We start from the raw sequence: 22,745 nt of genomic DNA on the forward strand, positions 1-22,745 counted from the left end.
GAGCATTTTTGAAGCCTAAAGTAGGCGAAGCCGGTGTTCTGTCGATCTGTCCTACCTTGTCAGATTTTCCTACCGTAGCGCAAAATTATAGCCATATCTATCGGTTCATCCTACCACATCGTAAAATCCTACTGCGCGTTTCTGCTTCGCGTCTGTGACTACATAAAATAATTCAGTGTTACTTTGCCGAAGATTCTTATTAGGCTATGTTAGGGTGATTTTACAGTGCAAAGTAACGTTACCTCATCAGATTGTCCTATGAAATAAACGGGTAGGATGATTTTACGGATTTTACTTACAATTGCTATATATGTCAGAGGTCGCACGCCTCTGGAGCAACTAGGGGTTAAGTGTCATGCTCAGGGACACATTGGTGTCTCACAGTGGATTCGAACAGTGGATAAGACACTGTGGATAAGCAGTGGATAAGACACATGCCTTTGGTGTGAGAGACCCGGGTTCGAATCCACTGTGAGACACCAATGTGTCCCTGAGCAAGACACTTAACCCCTAGTTGCTCCAGAGGCGTGCGACCTCTGACATATATAGCAATTGTAAGTCGCTTTGGATAAAAAGCGTCAGCTAAATGAATAAATGTAAATGTAAATGTAAGAAGATGAGAGACAGGTGAATGTGATACAGTCGGCATCTAGTCATAGTTGGGGGCGTGGTCGGCGTGGGGGAAAACCATAGACTGTAAAAAAATATGGACGTAGTGTCCGTGACGTCATCCGTAGGTTTCTGAAGAGCATTTTTGAAGCCTAAAGTAGGCGAAGCCGGTGTTCTGTCGATCTGTCCTACCTTGTCAGATTTTCCTACCGTAGCGCAAAATTATAGCCATATCTATCGGTTCATCCTACCACATCGTAAAATCCTACTGCGCGTTTCTGCTTCGCGTCTGTGACTACATAAAATAATTCAGTGTTACTTTGCCGAAGATTCTTATTAGGCTATGTTAGGGTGATTTTACAGTGCAAAGTAACGTTACCTCATCAGATTGTCCTATGAAATAAACGGGTAGGATGATTTTACGGTGCAAAATACCTGATCAGATTGTCCTACCAGTATTAAATAAACGGATAGGATGATTTTACAGTGCAAAATACCCCATCAGATTGTCCTACCAGTATTAAATAAACGGATAGGATGATTTTACAGTGCAAAATACCCCATCAGATTGTCCTACCAGTATTAAATAAACGGATAGGATGATTTTACAGTGCAAAATACCCCATCAGATTGTCCTACCAGTATTAAATAAACGGATAGGATGATTTTACAGTGCAAAATACCCCATCAGATTGTCCTACCAGTATTAAATAAACGGATAGGATGATTTTACAGTGCAAAATACCCCATCAGATTGTCCTACCAGTATTAAATAAACGGATAGGATGATTTTACAGTGTAAAATACCCCATCAGATTGTCCTACCAGTATTAAATAAACGGATAGGATGATTTTACAGTGCAAAATACCTCATCAGATTGTCCTACCAGTATTAAATAAACGGATAGGATGATTTTACAGTGCAAAATACCCCATCAGATTGTCCTACCAGTATTAAATAAACGGATAGGATGATTTTACAGTGCAAAATACCCCATCAGATTGTCCTACCAGTTTGAAATAAAGCAAAATACAAGTTTTTAACCTGTAGTCCCTGGACAGATGTTACAAACTTACAAACTTACCCAAAAACAGATGATAATGTAAATTGATTATGTAAATTGAAAATAAGATAGTTATTGAAATAATTTATAATCAAGCAGAACAATATAGAAAAGAGATAATTAATCAAATTAAGGCACAATTATACAAAACAAGTAAAACAATAAAATTAGTTATTAATATAAATATGAACTAAATAAGACCACATTGTGCTGCAGACTGTTATCAATGCAAATACACTCAAACTAAACCACACATTTTTTGCACATAAACACATTAAGGCTGTTGAAGTTGCAACATTTAAAATGTGCCCATCTACTGGAGCTCTCACACTGTACCTGAAAATAAAAGAGATGAATATATTTGTAAATTAGTACATCTAAAACAATATAGAATCTAAAAATATGAAAGATTTAAATAACAAAAAAAAGTTTTATCATTTAAATAACAAAATTCTACACAAACACACACACACAAAAAAACATGGCACATAAAGTTAAACTGTTGCTTTTTGGGTGTGTGTATTATAAGTTGTATACCATTTCAATCATGCTTTCGTTGGGGTCGTCTTCCAGCATGCTGCAAAGCACACAGTACTCCTCTGCATTACCTATAAATTTGTTAACATTAATAAGATAAATATGAATTCATTGGGCAATCATATCCTAAATGTCAACATAAACGCCATGAAAAATACTATGTCAGACCTGTTCTGAAATTACATTAAATCATTCTTGCATTACTTTTTGCATCAGTATGTCAGTATGTTCAAGTTATTTACTTGATCTACTCTATGATTTTCTTCTCTATCCCCTCTGTATATTTTAATATTCTTACTTGATTAAATACAATTTTCGGAGTGAAGATAGCATCTACAGAGGTGTACTACACGACATACTATACATTACAATATTACTACGGTATTACAGAATTAAAACAGCACTCACCTCGACATCCAAGAAGTGTGCAGGCTACCTTCATGCGTGCTGAGCTGACCGCTTCAGGCGTAGTCTGAACATTGCTGATCGTTCCTGTCAGCAGGTATTGTTCAGCAAACTGAAACATTAATTGACAGATGATTTAATTCAATTCATTACAACATTTCCAGGTCTGAAGCTACTTGTTCAAATGAACACATACATTCAATACCAAAACTCCACAACTGCTGGAATCCATCTGCAGGTCGTGCTTCAGGGTCCGTAATTGCCACTGTGCTGTTTGCTCATCACACCTCAGTTTAAAAAAATTCCTAGATGTTGTCGAGACATTTGTACTGTTTAGAATCGAATAGCATTTAAAAAAAAAGAATAACAGTTCTAACAAGGTTACCTCCAGTTCCATAGAATTTTATGTTCATAGAAACGTTCATTTCCCATTGGGTCAGTCAGAAGGAGTGTTTTTTCAGGCATGTTGATAATCTAGAATATAATGTCATGTAATCATAAATAAGGTTATTAAATATTTTTAGATCACCACTAACAACTACAGGAAGCTGCTTGGTATAGACACTATCAATCTCTGAAATACTTCTTATGTAAATGGAATAAATAAACCTTTAAATTATTGACCTAAAGCATTAAAGAATGTGTGCAGATTATGGACAAAATTGTTAGGATGTGACAGACTTTGAGAGAGAGAGAGAGAGAGAGAGAGAGAGAGAGAGAGAGAGAGAGAGAGAGAGAGAGAGAGAGAGATGAGGTAAGTGTCAAAACAGTGAATTAGTTATTTGCAGGTGAATATAAGGCAATAGGAGATACAGATAACAAAGGCTCTTTGCCTTTGTCAGAGAATATATATAGCCTATGTGCGTGTGTAGCCTATTTCTCTGCTCACAACTTTAAAACTTGCCGTGTGTCATCTTTGACCCTGCAAGACATTTCTTACCTATGAAACTTATTTAAACATGACATGACAAAAATTTGTGAAATATATCACGAACAAAACAAAACAACTTGAATTGCTCTGTTGGTTAGTTAACTCAAACTCCCCCACCATCTAGCTAAAAAAACAAAAAAAAAAAACAAGAGTATTCTATTGGACAATAGCCCAAGATCACTAAAGAAGAAGAAAAAAAACATGTTCTATAATCTCACTTGCAATGTACTTTGAAAAATACACACGCACCACAAGAATCCAATGTGCTCCAATGTTCACAGGGCACAGCCAAATGTCCTCAATGGGAAACTTCATCTGTGAAAAGTGTTTAATAAGTTTGTGATGGTTCCAAAACACGTAAATAATATCAAGCTACTTTTTTACTTTATGGAAAGCTAAATTACCTTCCCTAGGCATCTGAACTGTCCAGCAAACAACGAACGTGCAACAACTGCACAAAGCTGGTGTACGAGGTCCTGAAAAAAAAACAAAAAAACATTTAGTAAGTATATAAAATTAAATGAGTGCTCCTAAATGTGACCCTGGACCACAAAACCAGTCACATGTCGCACGAGTATATTTGTGGCAATAGCCATTGTATGGGGCAAAATTATTAATTTTTCTTTTATACCAAAAATCATTAGGATATTAAGTAAAGATCATGTTCCATGAAGATATTTTGTAAATTTCCAACAGTAAATATATAAAACATTTATTTTTGTGAGTGAATGCAGCACAATCGCGAACATAAATGGACAAATTTAAAGGAGATTTTCTCAATGTTTCGATTTTTTTGCACCCTCAGATTCCAGATTTACAAATAGTTGTATCTCGGCCAAATATTGTCCTATCACAACAAACCATACATCAATGGGAAGCTTATTTATTCAGCTTTCGGGTGATGTATACATCTCAATTTCAAGAAATTGACCCATGTGACTGGTTTTGTCGTCCAGGGTCACAAATAAGTAGACATTCTATACATACCTGTTGTTTTTCAATGACCAGGTGCAGGTATGCATCAATTACCTAAATTAAGAAAAATAAACATGAATATAAACAAACTAAACTTTGTTTTTGTGAGAGAAAAAAACTTTTTCAATTGGGTGACTCTTAAAATCATGTTCTGGGTCTACAAGTAATTTAGACAACCGGCCGATTGGAAAGAAAGGCTACCCATAGCATAAGAATAAATAACTTACTTCATCAGAAAGCCACTCGGTCCCTTGCAGTGAGTGAAAAGAAGAGTCATAGAGCTTATATGGCCCAACAACTGCTTCAACCTGACCAGTGACATTTGAGGCCCAGACCTTCATTACTGAAAAAGAAAGACAAAGTTAGTGTTGTCAATAATTTTTCTAATAATAAAATAATAAAATAAACAATAATTTAATAAACTTTACAGGGCCAACGAGCCAACATAAAATGAACTTGGCAAAATGAACGTGCCAAACAGTCAAGGCCGTAGGTTTGGTCTTTACATCGTCTTTATTGGTTATTATGTCCACTTCCTATAAATAACGGTGACCTGTGACCAACAGGTCAAAATGGCCACCATGATTTAAACACTGCAAGCAAGCAACCATAACAAGACCAAACTGGTCGGGTAGGCCAAACTGGCAACTAAGGGTGAACTGAGATCTCTGTAAATATAAAACCTTGTTCCTCTGAGATTTGGTTTACATCTGATGGGAACTTTATTGCTGGCTCTTCATCTGTTGGGGTTAATTCTACCTCCTTGATGTACCCATTTGTTTGGTCAAGCATTTTAGGGGCAACTTGAATAACAGAAGGTCTTTGTAACGCTGAATCTTCTTGGAGCTTCTCTGAATCATTTACCTTGGTCACAGAATGCTGAGGGCTGAGTGTAGGTGCAACAGTGCAAGGAGGCATCTTGCAAGAACTGTTACTCTCAGTAGATCCACTGGAGACTGAGATACCAGAACACTCATCAGGCACCTTTCCAGTTTGGCTTCTTCTGTATGGTTTAATGTGACTAATGCTATATTTAGTTTTTAAAGTAATCCCTCCAGGTTTGTTTAAAGTGACAAGTTTGCCACTGAGTCTCTCAATGATGTAGGGTCCTGAGAAGTCAGGTTCAATCCTTCCTCCTTTTCTTCCACGCTTCCTCATATTCACCAGAAGAACCTCATCACCAACATTGTAAATCAAGTCTTTGTACTTCTTCTGGACCTTTTTAGCATATGCTTCCTTCTGTTTCTCCTGTGATTTACAATGTTTTTTTCTGCCTGTTTTTTGGCCTCATCTCTCTTTTTTTTATCGGAAACTACATAATCACTAAAACTTGATTCCACAGGGAGACTGATGGTGGAAAGCTAAAAAACAAGGCAATATAATTGAAGCAATATAAATTAAATTTTTAACTATTTAAAATTTCACATGTGCATGTATGTAATGAAAAGCCCATGGTAGCATGAGAAGAGGTCCTTTGCTAACAACATGGTTGTTTACTATTCACAACAAACTGTTAGGAATATTAGTGACCCTTATTGTCTGTTGTAGAACAAGGTCCAAAAATTATGATCATTACCAGTTTAAGATCAAAGGTTTTATAACAGATGATGTTAAAATTGAATACAGTTAATCAATCCAGCGTACTAATAATAAAAACAATATTTACTGTATGATTAGTTTTGTAAAAATAATAATAAAAGTTTTGCATCATCTACTACAGTACCCATTGGAAATGATTTCAAGGTTAAATTTACTTTAAGCACAATTCTTCTGACATAGGCTAGTATGACAAAATTGCTGAAATTAATGACTCCATAAGCACACTCACTGGCATTTCAACAGGAATCTCTGCAGGGAACACTGCCTCTCTCCCATACATTAAAAGAAAAGGGGAGTGTTTTGTGGTGGTGTGGACCTTTGATCTTAAAGAAAACAAGGTGGCATCCAGATAGACATCCCAGTCATTCTGCTGGTCGTTAACCAATTTCTTGAGGGCTCTAAAATGAAACATGAGGGGGAACGTTTTTTTTTTTTTAAAGGCTTATAAACTTGGTGTATGAAAGCCTTTTTAGGAACGCATTTATAACTTATTTGGTGCCTTGAAGCGGAAGATGGGTGAAAATGTCATGGGGGGTGGGTGGGGGTGCCTTAACTTTTCCTGACCTAGGTACATACAATTATAAAACTTACCGTTTAATGTTGTCGTTGGTCTTTTCATCCAGGCCATTAGTTTGAGGATGATAAGCTGCTGTCACACTTCTTTTGATGCACAACATTTCACAAAGCCTGTGGTTAAGCTTAAAAAATAAAGGAAAAAAATCACTGTGAGTAAATTGGTGAAAAGCTCCTTAAAACAGTAGTTGAATACATGTACTGTATGTGCAAAGGACAATATAACAACTCTTGAAAATCTAAAAACAAAGACATTGAGGCTAAACCTATATCACTTTAATACTGATAATTGTAAATACACTTACATCATTTACAAATTCCCTTCCCTGATCTGAGAGAATTCTCTGGGGACAGCCATGTCTATAAATGATGGAACAGAGATGTCTTCCAACTTCAGCTGCTGTCTTGGTTTTTAAAGGAAAAGCCTCAACCCACTTAGAGAAATAATCTGTGGCTGTGAGGATGTATTTAAAGCCATCTGCAGTTTCAGGTAATGGTCCAGTTAAATCAATGCCAATAAGCTCCCAAACAGCAGAAACCTATCAAGTAAAATAAAATGTAAAGTACGTTTAGCGTGTATAAAGTAGGTTTATTATATGTATGCTGTATATGTTACTGCACTTATTTACCTTGATGCACTGTAAGGTCTGCACAGCAGTCAAAGGCTTTCCCACTTTTTGACATTGATCACATTCCAATACCTTTCAGAAATTGTTGTATATATATATAAATATATTAAATATATATATATATATATATATATATATATATATATATATATATATATATATATATATATATATATATATATATATATATATATATATTAGTACTGGGCAAAGATTAATCGCGATTAATCGCATCCAAAATAAAAGTTTGTGTTTGCATAATATATGTGTGTGTACTGTGTATAATTATTTTGTATATATAAATACACACATATGCATGTATTTATTTAAGAAATATTTGCATGTATATACTGTATATACATTTATACATAATTTATATTATATATAAATATAAATAATTTATATATAAATTAAAAACAAATCTTAAATATATACATGCATATGTGTGTATTTATATATACAAAATAATTATACACAGTACACACACATATATTATGCAAACACAAACTTTTATTTTGGATGCGATTAATCGCGATTAATCTTTGCCCAGCACTAATATATATATATATATATATATATATATATATATATATATATATATATATATATATATATATATATATATATATATATATATATATATATATTAAAATAACTATATAAAATAAATAACACATACCCAATTTTCAATGTCAACTGACATGCCATGCCAGTAAAATCTGGCACAGATGGCAGCACGTGTTTTACCAATCCCTGTGTGCCCACCAATGGGAGAGGAATGGAATTCTTCAAAGAGCATCCTGGCTTCCTCTTTGATTTTGATCACTCTTTTCCCTCCATAAAAAAAGCATTCCATCTACATTAAAGAGAAAACATAACTATGACAAAAGTAGACTAAAAGGACATTTGGCATTGTTGGAAAAGAAAATCAAGATGAATAATCAAATAACCATAATTGAAATTTAAAGTTAAAATAACTACCCTTTAAGTTGAATTTGAGTGCATATCTTCGAATGTTCTGCCTTTTGGACTTATCATACCCTGATGGGTACGATCCCACTGACAGAAGATTATACAATGCTTCCCACTTATCTTCCATAGCTGTCAAAAAATGCAAGAAAAAAAAAGCACAAATTATTTTTTGTGACAAATAGATATAGTGCTGTAAATCAATGGGGCATTTTTTATGTGATTAATCGTAATTACAAACATTAAAGTTAAATTTAATATATTTTATAATGTAATAATTTCACAGTTGATCTCCAAATGAATGCAGAAACAACATAGAGTATATTTTCAATATTTGTTTAATGGCCTATATTTATGAATGAAAACTGCTGTCACTTTAAGACCTGCCGCTGTTTACAGATACGCGGATCTCACTAGCCTGACTACGTCAGACTTCGTACTTCCGCTCAATTTCATTTCGCTTCTGTACTCAGTCTGAGACAGCGTCATAGCTTTCCGTTTTCCTCCGGCCTGAAAACAGCCGGGCCAATCAACGAACAGAGGGCGGGCTGAGAGCCGTGACGTAGACGCTGATTGTACCGTGGAGGCATAGATTTAGTAAGGAATAATTGACGACAGGCCGTTGAATTATTAGAAAAATAATGCACACCCGAGGTGGTAATGCGGTCACGACGCGAAGCGGAGTGGCCGTTACACCTCGGGTGTGCATTATTTTTCTAATAATTCAACGGCCTGAAGTCAATTATTCCGCTTATACTACAGTTACCACACCTCGAAACATTGTTCAGATTATGTATTTCAAGACGTTTGTAAAGTTTTTGTCATTAAAATGCTCTTGTATGTAGGACTAATTTCTTACGCATCTAATCCCATGCCTCCGTTGCTAATTCCAAAACGTCATTTCAGAGTTAGTAACGGAGGTTTGAGCCGCTGATAGCAGACTTAAGGGGGTCGCACACCGGACGCGCAGCTCGGCGGCGCGCCACGCAGCGCCACGTCTTTTAAATTCGAACACATTATTCTCTATGAGAGTACACACACCGGCGGCGCCTTTCGGCGGCGGCTCAGGACCGTGTTCAAAATCCTGCCGCGCCACAGAGCGCCATTTACATACACTCAAAAAAATGCTGGGTTGTTTCTGTAAACAAATTGTTGGGTTGATTGTGCTGGGTCAAAAAGTTGGGTTGTTTGGGGTACTGTAAACACATTATTGGGTTGATCATGCTGGGTCAAATGAGTTGTAAGGGGGTCATTCACAAATAAACCGCTGGTTGGGTTATTTTGACCCAGCAACTGGTTACTTTTTTCATTCTTTGCGGAACTTTCTGGATTCTTCACTTCTGACTCGAGGAGCACGCCACTCGGAGCAAGCAGTGTTTTATGGTAAGTTAATATTAATGTTTACCTATATTTTTAATAAGTTGTGGTGGTAGCAGCAAGCTAATTTCACTGTTCAACATACAGTCTTTGATATGGAAGTGTGAGGGGTAACTATTTCTGTGAAACATTAAATAGCCACAGCCGGTTAGAATTTTTTTTGACAAAATGCCGCATCGTTAAATCCTTAGTTGAAATTAAACCAGCTATGTCAGCAGCCTTTTTGAAATATGCAGTTTAAATTCTAAATTCTTCATGTAATTATCGTAAGCCTATCCATTGTGGACGTTGCGTATTTAAAAGTGAGATAAGCGTTTTGTATGAAATCCATACGCGTAATATCCCTCACAGGGCTCGCACGTAAAATCAGCGGGAAATGAGTCTCTAATGTAGGCTAGCTAGTGAGTGAAAAGTCTGCTGGCGTAGTTTTCGAAAAACTCGTAAGAAGTGACTTAGTTCCAGCACAGTCTGCGTGTGTCTTCTGTAATGTCTCGAACCATCGTTTCTGGAAAAAAAAAACGGCTTTCAAGAGCTTGATATAGCCTAGTTTTTTTTTTTATGTATGACTTGCAATCTTTATATAGGCTACAGCGACTGAGGAAAGGAGAAATGGACAGGCGCCAGTTTTGAGAAGAAAATTATACCCGTTTAGTTGAACGAATGATCGTCAATATTTAAAACTTAAAAAAATTTAAACTTACATGATAGCCTACCCTATCTTGTATTTTATTGTGTGTAACATCTAAACGAGGCGATCATCAGCGCTGCCAGTCAGGAGATTAACGAGCAGCTTTGAGGGTTTGTGAGTTTTAACGTTAAAGACACTATCAACATTACAGTAATATTTTACTTTTAATAAAGTAATGTTTTATTTTAATGCCTTAATGTTGATAATATTTGTCCAAATTACTCTTTTATTACTATTAGGCCTACTATAATTCAGTTTGCAAATACTGAATACACATTTTGTTTGTTTTTCACATTTGGTCATTTGGTAATGTTTGCAATATTTTAATTGCATATTCAATAATAAATGGATACTTGCACAAAAAAAACGTAACTTGCATGTCAGTTTTATTGCAACACTCTAAGTGATTGTCTGGGAAGCAGACACACTCTGTCAGTTTAAATCTAGACAAACGCATACCTGGCATTCATATAGAACATTATACATTTCTATTATTCAAATCAGTTAAATGATTATTAGGCTGCATAGGTCAGCCGGACACTTTCCTATAACACCTGATGTACTCATTATTTAATAAGAAGAATGGCATCTATGCTAATTTTTGTCTTTCTGTTCATTCTAAAGTTTACTGAAGTCAGCCGGATCCAGGCCGTATCCAGATCAAAAGGTGGACCTGTGCCTGGACCCATCCATGACGCATCCCTGAAGGGCCAGCCTCATCAGCCCTGTGAAGGCCTCATCGACACGACTGATCCTCAACAAACTCGTCTCCATACCGGTGTGATGACTCCGACTTCCAACCAGATGGAACTGGATAAATATTCTGAATTTTCTTATTCAATCTGACCTCTGACCTGTAATGCTGCCTGAATCATAATCATACACTGTTCGCTCGATGGCCAGAGGAGAACTGAACGACTGAGCCTGGGTTCTCCCAAAGTTTTTTCTCCATTCTGTCACCTGATGGAGTTTTGGTTCTTTGCCACTGTTGCCTTGGCTTTTGGCTTGCTTAGTTGGGGACATTTAATATTCAACAATATTATTGATTTGCCTTAAGGTGGACGATGACGCAATTTTCTTCTAGAAACAAACTTTGTTGTATTATTTTCATGTTACAGTATCACTGTGAAGCTGCTTTGATACAATCTGTATTGTAAAAAGTGCTATATAAATAAAGATGACTTGACTTGTGTAATCAACAGGTGAGGACAAACATGGTTGAATATTTACTAAATGAGATGACTGGAGAATTGCTGCACATCTGTGTCTGAGGGATGAGACGAGGGGGACATGTCAGACCTTTGACATTGATTAACATTTGAATTCAATAACGAAAAGTATTAAAGAAATGTATACAATTTTTAAAAAATAAAATAAGATTGAAATCACATATACAGTGGCCTCTCTGGTTTATTGTATTACAGAGATAATAATTATTTTACATTCGTAATATAACAAATATTTGTTACTAATTTTATTAAGGCAATGAGACAAGAAATAACCCAGCACATGAGTAAGACTTAACCCAGCAAGAGGGTTAATTTCACCCACTAGTTGGGTCAAATGAATGACCCAGAAATATGGGTTAAATGGTAAAACCCAGCACTTGGGTCAAACCAACCCAGCGCGTGTTCTGTCCAATAGTGACCCAGCGGTGTGGTTAAGGTTGGGTTATTTTTTAACCCAGCAGTTTTTAGAGTGTAGTTTTATATTAAATTTACCTTTATGTGTCTCAAATCGTAGTTAATGTATATACGGACTTCACCATGTGCTGCAATATACATTTAGTTTTATATTTATTTACAGAAATCAGAAAATTGCTGATGTTATCGGATTTTCAGGTGACAGTTGTCCTAGACGTGGCGCGGCGCGGCGCTGAGCTGCGCGTCCGGTGTGCGGCTGCCTTTGGGGTCGCACACCGGACGCGCAGCTCAGCGGCGCGCCGCGCAGCGCCACGTCTTTTAAATTCGAACACACTATTCTCTATGAGAGTACACACACCGACGGCGCCTTTCGGCGTCTGTCCGCGGCGGCTCAGGACCGTGTTCAAAATCCTGCCGCGCCACAGAGCGCCATTTACATAGTTTTATATTAAATTTACATGTATGTGTCTCAAATCGTAGTTAATGTATATACGGACCTCACCCTGTGCTGCAATATACATTTAGTTTTATATTTATTTACAGAAATCAGAAAATTGCTGATGTTATCGGATTTTCAGGTGACAGTTGTCCTAGACGTGGCGCGGCGCGGCGCTGAGCTGCGCGTCCGGTGTGCGGCCGCCTTTAGCCTATACAGTCGAGAAAATAGGCTATAGCAAATTCAGACCAACTGCTGGTCTACACAGAGAGAAAGCCCTGTCTAAGCTCTTCTGTTGTGCCGAGCCATTCGTTAGTCTAGTTGTTTGATGAGAAAATTAAATGTAGCCTATAGTTGCAATACACGCGTTTTGTAAGCTCCGTGCAACAGCGGACTATTATTACTAGAATGTTAGAAGAAATCTAATACTCAAGCTGTTTTCTCATTTTTCTACTCTTAATATTAAATAAAAAAAACGACTGAACGAAAGATACACGGATTCTCTTGAACCACCACCGCGTTTGCGGCAGAAAACTACTGCAGTGCAGCCAAAATGCTCTGTTCGACTTATCTGAGATCCTTTACTCTTCCCTGTGGATGACCTGTGACCTACTTTCTGTAAGATCTGAATTTTTGAACTTGAATTTTTGAACTTGAATTTTTAACTTGAATTTGTGAACTTGAATTTTTGAACTTGAATTTTTGAACTTGAATTTTAGAAAACTGAATTTGAAGTTACGAATTTCTTCATCTTGAAAACTTGAATCTGTATTTTTTTAAACTGAATATTTGCACTATACGAATTCAGAACAAAAAAAACTAGCTGTTTGAAAATACATGTCTATAAAATTCAGCCATAAAAACATTTCAATTTGTTAAATTTCAAACGTTCAATATTCGTTAAAAAAAAAATCAAATTCAGAACTATTTAATCTACCACCTAAAATTCAATTTTGTTAGATTACACTTGCAAATAATTCAAATTTACACAATTCAAATTCAAATCATTTTGTCATATTATAAGCTCCATATAAACTCCAGAAAAAATGTTTCGCGCGCTCGTTTCCACGGATACGGCCCGAATCTGTTTTGCGACTGTTGTTCCCGCCCACTGAAACCGGGCCCGGGCTGGATCCGTTTTAGAGCAGTGAAACGGATGTGACTGTGACGCGGATTTGCCGGTTTGAAGACGGATTCGGATCGCAGTCACCTGCTGTCTGGCCGTCACCGTCTCGAGTGAAATTGCATGTGAATCGGCAAGACCGAAGAGTTCAAGGGCGATTTCACTGTTTTATATGATTTGACTGTAACTAACCACAAACATGGATATAATAAAATGATGCATGGAAAATAAACTGTCGACAGTCTCAGTGAGTTTAATTCATACATTTATAGTTCGAGTGTTGTAGTTTTATGATGCAAGTTTAGCACTGCTGCAGTTCATTTTACAGTGCATTATGTTGACTATTAGGGACAAGAAAATGTATTAGCCTATTTGTCAAATTCGGATGACGTTTTAGTAATTGATGACAGTATGAGTGAGTTTAATTTGTAGATTGATCGATCGTTAATCTAGTAAATGATTTAATCCCTGAACACTGCTGTGTGTAATATAAAAACACTCTCCCAACAGCATACTGTTTCTTTTGAGCCTAATTCCTAGTCAAATTAAAATGATATAGTTGTATAATATCACTTGTGGTGGTGTTTTGTATAGATGTGGCCAGACGAGCAGTCTCGCCTCATTCGCGCCGCGGGACCTCTAGACGCGCGTAAACGCGTCTTTACAACACTGAAATCACTCGCGCCAGACGCTCTATTCGCGTTTGGTGTGAACGCACCTTAACAATAACATTAGAGCGACAGCACTACCAACACCCACAAGCGACTAGCGACATACAGCGACAAAATCTGACAAGTTAAAACAATATGACCTTTTCAGCTCATCATGAACCTGAACATGGGAGGCCCCTGAACTTGGGAGGCCCCTGGGCTTCAGCCCAGGTAAGCCCGTGCATTAAGGCGGCCTTGATAGTACCTAAAACCCAGGGTTTGCGGAAACTAAACTGAAACATAGCTGGCTAGCCACCCAAACCGGCTCCATGGTACAGGCCCCAGGTTTCCACCAATAACACAACAATAATAAAAGCAATGCATACCATACTGCAATAAAAAATATTTCCAAGATCATCAATGGCCTGCTACTTTGGCCATGCAGTCACAGCCACAGTGACGGCGATCACGTCACTAGTAGTAGGCCCATTCATATTACACCCGCTGCTCTGTCTACGCTGTGAACTTGTGTCTCATTAGACAAATTCTCCTTTCCTACCATCTCATTAGCTCCAGAGTCGTCTCCACACACGATATTGTTGGTCAAAGTCGTCTTTGTCAACGACGAATCTTTAAACCACTTTCTTATATCCATAGCTTTGCTGTACAAAACCGCCAAAATTTGATTCTGAGATCGCATGCAATGCGCAGCTGCGTAAAGGAATTACGTACAAACAATACTGTATTCTTAACTAAATGAATTGCATGATTATATATATATATATATATATATATATATATATATATATATATATATATATATATATATATATATATATATATATACATATATACATATACTTACACACAAACTGCATATTGTAATTTGAATAAATAAAACTACTAACAAAAAAATAGAAAGGTCTGTTGCTGGAGACTTGCCATTGGCTGTTGTATTTGAATATTTAATGAGGTAGGTCTTTGCAAGGTGTGGGTGCTGTTTTTGGATGTTTTAACCCTAACAGTCATTTATGAATATAATTATATTTCAAGTTACGTTCTGTGTAATAATGCGTTGAATAATTAATTTTCTGAATCATTTCTGAAGATAATGTGTTACGCATTTCTAGTGCTACCGTTGTAGAGATTACTGTTCCTGTGAGCTAAGTTCTGCTGAAACAACTTGGGTAGAAAGTGAATATAATTACAATCGCAGACATTTAATATCGAACGTTTAATGTAATTTTGTTTTATTGTTCTGTGCATTACGTTTAGGGGGCACAATAAGTAATTTGGGGGGGCACTGCCCCCCAATGCCCCCCCTTGACGACGGGCCAACCACAAGGCCCCGTTCATTCAAAGGAAGTATAAAATGTCTTCGTATCAAAAGACAAAGCAAGAATATGAGAGGATGAAGGAGGAACGTGCACGAAAAAGAGAGGTGAGGCAATAGAAACTGGCCAATATAAAATGATTACATCTAACAAATGTATACTCAGTGATAGAGTCTACAAATGCAGTTCTTTTACTCAGTATGATAGAATTGTTGTACAGTTTTCCATTTCCTAATGAATTTCCTATGTGATGTCATTAAAGGGATAGTTCACCCAATAATGAAAATTCTGTCATCATTTACTCATCCTCATGTTGTTCCAAACCCACAAGACTTCCGTTTATCTTCGAAACACAAATGGAGATATTTTAATGAAATCTGAGAGATTTCTGTCCCTCCATTGACACTCCACGTAATTACCACTTTGAGCTTCAAAAAGGTCATAAAGAGATTGTAAAACTTTAATTATAATTTTCTGAAGAGAAAATTATATGATGAATGGATTTAATTTAGGATTTTATTCACATATAAACATTCAGCAACTCACACATCAGTTGTGGTAAACAGAAGCTCAAGCATGCGAGAAATAAATAATGAGGTTCATTCTGGTGTTACGCAGCACGTTTGAGCTTCAGCAAGAACCAATGAGGTTCTCTTACGAGAGGTACTCTCGTACTGCGTAAATCTTACGCTAGGGGAAAATCTCTTTTCCGCGAGATACTGAAGCCAAAAAATTATCCTTAATTTTGAAATAATGTAAAACGCGTTGCGGCAGCATGCAGACATAGGCGAGACAGCTCGCGCGCCTATTGGCTGCCCTGCGGCAACTGCAGCAGCCTATCGATAAGGCCCTATCGTGACGTCAGCACCAATGGGGGCGCTTCGCGCCCAATACGTCACGTCCCGCCGAAACGGGCGTGGCCTGGGGCTATAAATATAGCATCGAAAGGCTAGCTTACCGATTTTTCATCTCTTCAGCGGAGCTCACGCATCGCTGGATCCAGAGAGAAGAAGCCGCGCCGTGGAAAAAGCATTCAGCGGGACGAGTTCGGTACCTGGAGTCGCTGGCCGCGCCGCCTTCAACCGCCGTTCCTGATACGCTATCCGGCGTCATATCCTTTTCATTGCACAGTGTGTGCTCGCCGCCGCGACTCACACTCCTTCTCTAAAAGAGCAGAGCGTCTTTTTTAAGATGTCTCATCCATCCTGTGGCTCGTGCCGAGCCCCACTCAGCGACGGGGATGTCATGCCATGTCATCTGCGTTTCCTGCCTGGGTGAAGGACATGCAGCTCTAGCGCTCGCCGACGGCGGATGCCCTCACTGCGAGCTTATGCCCATGGCGACTCTGAGGACTCGCATGGCAACCTTCCACGAGCCTGCACTTCCCGCTGCGACACCGCGCCGTAAAAAGCGCCGTGCTCAGCGGATCCCTGAGCCTCCCACCGAGAAAAGCTCGCCGGTGCGCCTGCCAGCTTCACCGTCTGCTTCTCTCGAGTCTCTCACTCCCGGACAGTGGCCTTTGCTGGCCGCCGCTTCCGCCGGAGATGACAAGGAAGAAGCGGCAGTTTTCGAGGAGGACAGCTGCTCTATCCTGGCTTCGGACAGCGAGGATTGGGCGAGCTCTGTGGACCTCGCCCCTTCTTCTGCCCGCGAGTCGTCAGGAAAACGGGCCAGTATTGAAGCTGAGCTGATGCGTCTGCTCACACAGGCCACAGAGAGCCTCGGCCTCGAGTTGTCCGCGCCCGCCGAGCCTACACGCAACCGTCTGGACGGTTGTTTCCTACAAGGGGACCGCGTTTCCACGCCCTCAAGACCCGCCCCGTTTCTTCCTGAGCTTCACGAAGAACTGGCAAAGTCTTGGAGCGCCCCTTTCTCAGCCAGGCTGCGCTCCTCTGCTTCAGCGGCATTCTCCGTGGTGGACGGTGCCAAAGACAGAGGATACCTCGCTCTTCCTCTGGTGGAGGAGGCAGTAGCAGCCCATCTTTGCCCGCCCTCTGCTGGACGGCGGACTAAGACGGCGCTACCTTCAAAAGCCTGCCGCGCTACTTCTACCCTGCACAGTCGCGCTTACACCGCCGCTGGGCAGGCTGCATCAGCGCTACACACTATGGCCACTCTTCAGATCTTCCAAGCTAACCTTCTCCGAAAGCTGGACGAGGAAGGCACGGAAGCAGTCAACGTGGCGGATTTAAGGAGCGCTACGGACCTCGCTCTCCGCGCTACAAAATCCGCTGCACAGGCCATAGGGCGGAACATGGCCTCTCTCACCGTTGCTGAGAGACACCTCTGGCTGACGCTTTCAGAAATGCCGGACTCGGAGCGCTCTGTGTTCCTCGACGCCCCCGTTTCTGCTACTGGCCTCTTTGGATCGTCCGTCAAAGATTTCGCCGACAGATTCGCTGAGGTACAAAAGACGTCGCAGGCCATGAAGCACTTCTTGCCAAAGCGCTCTAGCTCCGCATCAGGCCGCTCTAAACAGCCGTCTGCTCGCAGCTCGCAGCCGCCGCCCCCCGCCGCCGCTTCACAGCGTCGACAGGCCCGGGACCAGAGACCACGCTCTCGCTCTGCCGGCCGCCGCCCCCCACAGCGTGGGACTCGGCCGAAGATTGAGATGAAGCCCGAGGCCTCAAAGTCTTCCTAGCCAGCTTAGGAAAACGACGGTGTTCAAGCCCCGCTGCGGCCGGGTTTCCACCAAAACTTCTCGCTCGTCCAGTTCCATTACATGCGACTGTTCCAGTGTACTCTGCAGTAAACAAGTCGGTTACATTACCCGCTTGCCTGTACACAAACGCCGTTTTCACGGCGACCCAGATAAATCCTGTAAAGAGCGTATTTTCTGGTATTCCGGCCACGGCCGACGGTGTTATGAGTGTAGTAAAAATGCCCACTGCCCAGTGCCCATTCCTACACACAGACACAGCCCGCCCCACAGGGCTCGCGCACATAAAATCGACTCATGTCGATTGCGCACAGAATGTAGTGAGCGTGCCCACGTCCCAGTGCCCACAAACACTACACGCTGCATGTCTCTCGGTTTCTGTAAAAACGAAACCAACACACATACAGCCGACTCAGGTCGATGGTGTTTTCAGTGCAAATGTGCCCGCTGTCCTGCGCCCACATTCACTCACAGACATGACGAATCCCTCGGTTTCCCCCACTCTCGCCGTCTCTCAGCTACCTGCCGTGAGAGAGCCGAGCGCGGGCGAACCGCCCGCTGTGATCAAAACACTCCCCGCCTCGAGCGCTGCAAATGCGGTGTCTATAATACAGCATACCGAAGCTCCCCGGTCGCCACTATGTCACGACCAGAGCTCCGATCTCATTCAACCCTTAGCTATGCATGCACATGCGTGGGCAAAGCTTCCCGGTGTATCAGAATGGGTGCTGAACATTATAGAAAGAGGCTATTCGCTACAGTTCGCTCGACGTCCCCGCCGTTGTGCGGCGCGAGTCGAAACCACGGTAGAAAAGGAAGTAGCAAGTGTACTTCGTGCCGAAATTGCGAAACTGTTGAGCAAAGGGGCAATAGAGCCTTTATCTCAAGCTCAGAGCGAAGGGGGGCTATACAGCAGATATTTTCTGGTTCCGAAAAAAGACGGGGGTCTCAGACCCATTCTAGATCTAAGACAACTGAACGAAGCGCTTTCAAAACGCCGGTTCAGAATGCTCACAACCAAGAAAATCCTCGCGCAAATTCGCCACGGGGACTGGTTTGTGTCAATAGATCTGAAAGACGCGTATTTCCAAATACAAATAGCGTCACGTCACAGGCGATTTTTGAGATTCGCCTTCGAGGGCCAGGCTTATCAATACACAGTCCTACCGTTTGGCCTGTCCCTAGCACCCCGTACATTCACGAAGTGCATGGACGCAGCCCTCGCTCCCCTGAAACTTCGGGGAATGCGAGTTTTGAACTACTTGGACGATTGGCTGGTTCTAGCTCAGTCACATACGGAGCTCATAGAACACAGAACCATTTTACTCGAACATCTCGAGAATCTGGGTCTCAAAGTCAACTGGGCGAAAAGTTCACTGTCTCCCAGTCAGAGAATATCTTTTCTGGGCACAGAACTGGACTCGCTGTCAATGACAGCTCAAATATCGCTACAGCGCAGATTGACTATTCAGCGCATGACAGAAACCTTCCGCCGCGGCACTATAGTCCCGCTAAAGAAGTTTCAAAGGATGCTCGGTCTCATGGCAGCAGCATCCACAGTTCTCCAGCTGGGTCTGCTTCGCATGCGCCCACTGCAGTTCTGGCTACAAGCGCGAGTACCGCGTCGAGCGTGGACTTCAGGTCTCTTTCGCCTCAAGGTCGATCAAAAATGCGTCTCAGCACTGATACCCTGGAGAGCGACCGACTGGTACCAGTCAGGTGTAAGCCTGGGGACTTCCTCGAGTGTGAAGGTGGTGTCCACGGACGCCTCCACCTCGGGATGGGGAGCACTGCTCGAGGGCAGACCGTTTTTCGGCCAGTGGTCAGAACGGGAAAAGCTTCTGCACATAAACTGCCTGGAAATGATGGCAGTCGACAACGCGCCTAGGCGCTTTCGTCCCCAAATAGCAGGACACCACGTCTTGGTCCGCTCGGACAACATGTCAGTGGTAGCTTACATAAATCGCCAGGGAGGCATCACATCCCGAAACCTGTACAGGTTAGCGAAACGCCTCCTGGTATGGGCTCAGCACAATTTGCGCTCGCTCAGGGCAGCGCATGTGCCTGGCCACCTGAATGTGGGACCAGACAGACTGTCCAGGAACAATGTTCCAGCAGGAGAATGGTCACTGCATCCGCAGACAGTCCAACTGCTGTGGCAGACATTCGGCAGAGCAAAGATAGACCTGTTTGCGTCTCAAGAAAACGCTCACTGCCCGGAATTTTTCTCCAAAAGCAGGGATGCGCTGGCCCACGTCTGGCCCCGCTGCCCGCTCTATGCTTTTCCCCCCATCACGCTCCTACCTCAGGTATTAGAGCGGATCAGGGAAAGCAGATGCTCAGTGTTACTGGTTGCTCCGTTCTGGAAGAACCAGGCTTGGTTCCCAGTTCTTATGCAGCTGACGAGCACTGCCCCATGGCCAATACCAGTGAGGAGGGACCTCCTCTCTCAAGCCAGGGGCTCGATCTGGCATCCTCGCCCGGAGCTTTGGTCCCTACATGCGTGGGCCATCAACGGGTACCCTCTGATATCCCAGAGGGAGTGTTAAACACGATCATGCAGGCTAGAGCTCCCTCTACGAGACGGCTCTATTCCTCAAAATGTTCAGTGTTCTCCAGCTGGTGCACAGCACGCGGCTTTTCACCCCTGGACTGTGGAGTGACGGAGGTTCTCTCCTTCCTACAAGAGCTACTGGATGAAGGCAGAGCCCCATCCACGCTCAAAGTCTATGTGGCGGCTATAGCAGCGTTTTCCAAACCAACGCTTGGTCAGTCACTGGGAAGGAACGATCTGGTCATTCGGTTCCTTAGAGGAGCTAAGAGGTTAAATCCTCCCAGACCTCCCTCAGTCCCCATATGGGACCTTTCTACGGTCTTGGAGGCCATGAAGGGTGCCCCATTTGAGCCAATCCAGTCAATAGATATCAAACACTTGTCTTTCAAAACGGTGTTTCTTCTGGCTCTCGCTTCAGTGAAGCGCATAGGGGACTTACAAGCGCTTTCAGTGAGCGCGACGTGTATGGAATTTGGGCCAAATGACTCGAAAGTCATACTCAAACCAAGGCACGGGTACGTCCCTAAATCCCTCAACACACCGTTCAGGGCCCAGGTAATTTCCCTGTCTGCCCCGCCCGGTCTCTAACGAGGAGAAGGACGCCAGCTTCCTTTGCCCAGTCAGGGCGTTAAGGGCTTATGTGTCCCGCACGTCTGTTTTCAGACAGACGGAGCAGCTCTTTGTTTCACTCTACGGACGTTCTAAGGGACTCGCCGTGTCGAAACAGAGTCTATCTAGATGGATAGTCGATGCTATAGCGCTGGCTTACACCTCTAAGGGCTTGCAGTGCCCATTAGGTGTCAGAGCGCACTCCACGAGAGGCGTGGCCTCGTCGTGGGCTTGGTCTAGTGGGATTGCCTTGCAAGATATCTGTATGGCGGCAGGCTGGGCCTCCCCGTCTACATTTATAAGGTTTTATAACCTAGAGGTTCCCGCTCTGCAAGCTAAGCTGCTTTCAGTCTAAAAATCGGTACTGTCTGCCCCGAGTGCGTCTGGCCCAGAATACCGAAATGGCTCGAGCAACGCTCGTGTAGATCGTGCAGCTCTATGGGCAGTGTGTAAGACCCACTATATTCATCAGTCCAGGCCGGGGTCGCCCTGACTGAATAAAATACCATCACTATAACTGTTTCTTATAGGATGCTGCATTATAGGAATGATGCTATTCTAGCCACTCTTCCTGGGCTCTCTGTGAGTCACTTATGATCATGTACTACATGAGCCCGGGCACTTGCCCTTGGGACTTTGGTGCTGGATCATAGCATGCACGGCGTTTTACACTGTTTCCCCTAGCGTAAGATTTACGCAGTACGAGAGTACCTCTCGTAAGAGAACGTACTCGGTTACTAACGTAACCTCGGTTCTCTCTAGAGAGGAAACGAGTACTGCGTATCTTGCCGTGCCTGCGCACGCTCCGGTTCGCTCCGGCGATGAAAAATCGGTAAGCTAGCCTTTCGATGCTATATTTATAGCCCCAGGCCACGCCCGTTTCGGCGGGACGTGACGTATTGGGCGCGAAGCGCCCCCATTGGTGCTGACGTCACGATAGGGCCTTATCGATAGGCTGCTGCAGTTGCCGCAGGGCAGCCAATAGGCGCGCGAGCTGTCTCGCCTATGTCTGCATGCTGCCGCAACGCGTTTTACATTATTTCAAAATTAAGGATAATTTTTTGGCTTCAGTACCTCGCGGAAAAGAGATTTTCCCCTAGCGTAAGATTTACGCAGTACTCGTTTCCTCTCTAGAGAGAACCGAGGTTACGTTAGTAACCGAGTACGTTTGTTCTCGCGCGTCAAGCAGGATCTGTTGAGCTTCTGTTTATGTTCGCTGATCAATGTTTATGTGAATCATATAAATCCTATAAAATGATTGTGTCTCTTGGTAGTTGCGTGGACTGTCAATGGAAGGACAAAAATCTCTCAGATTTCTTTTAAAATATCTTCATTTGAATTTCGAAGATGAACGAAAGTCTTGCAGGTTTGGAACGACATG

At 41.8% G+C, this 22,745-nt stretch overlaps 2 protein-coding genes and 1 long non-coding RNA gene across 3 annotated transcripts in view; all 3 read right to left on the bottom strand.

Moving 5' to 3' along the window:
* LOC309496475 (scavenger receptor cysteine-rich type 1 protein M130-like) overlaps positions 1-22,745 on the bottom strand; it is a 43,607-nt gene that overhangs the window by 9,731 nt on the left and 11,131 nt on the right. The gene's annotated exons all lie outside the window — the stretch shown is intronic.
* LOC309496287 (sentrin-specific protease 1-like) lies at positions 1,538-7,126 on the bottom strand. Its single transcript, XM_082166283.1, has 11 exons — positions 6,999-7,126; positions 6,712-6,818; positions 4,749-4,864; positions 4,534-4,575; positions 3,951-4,022; positions 3,796-3,861; positions 3,001-3,089; positions 2,812-2,920; positions 2,619-2,727; positions 2,211-2,281; positions 1,538-2,009 (listed from the first exon to the last, which is right to left on the bottom strand). Exons 2-11 carry the CDS (start codon positions 6,746-6,748, stop codon positions 1,917-1,919), a joined length of 804 nt encoding a protein of 267 aa, XP_082022409.1. The 5' UTR covers positions 6,749-6,818; positions 6,999-7,126; the 3' UTR covers positions 1,538-1,916.
* Positions 7,161-8,125, bottom strand: LOC309496308. The gene is made up of 3 exons (XR_014205102.1): positions 8,002-8,125; positions 7,323-7,394; positions 7,161-7,232 (listed from the first exon to the last, which is right to left on the bottom strand). It is a non-coding gene; the product is annotated as an uncharacterized lncRNA (long non-coding RNA).

The sequence above is a fragment of the Leuciscus leuciscus genome (genome assembly GCF_965113295.1).
Source record: "Leuciscus leuciscus genome assembly, chromosome: 4".
Taxonomy (NCBI): Eukaryota; Metazoa; Chordata; class Actinopteri; order Cypriniformes; family Leuciscidae; genus Leuciscus; species Leuciscus leuciscus.

What these genes read in the sequence shown, in the direction of transcription:
- LOC309496287 (XM_082166283.1), bottom strand. Translation starts at nt 6,748, where the DNA reads ATGGCCTGGATGAAAAGACCAACGACAACATTAAACG. An exon ending in AGTTCAGATGCCTAGGGAAG is followed by an intron (nt 3,862 to 3,950) that starts GTAATTTAGCTT and finishes CACTTTTCACAG; the next exon opens with ATGAAGTTTCCCATTGAGGA. An exon ending in GAGCACATTGGATTCTTGTG is followed by an intron (nt 3,090 to 3,795) that starts GTGCGTGTGTAT and finishes ATTATATTCTAG; the next exon opens with ATTATCAACATGCCTGAAAA.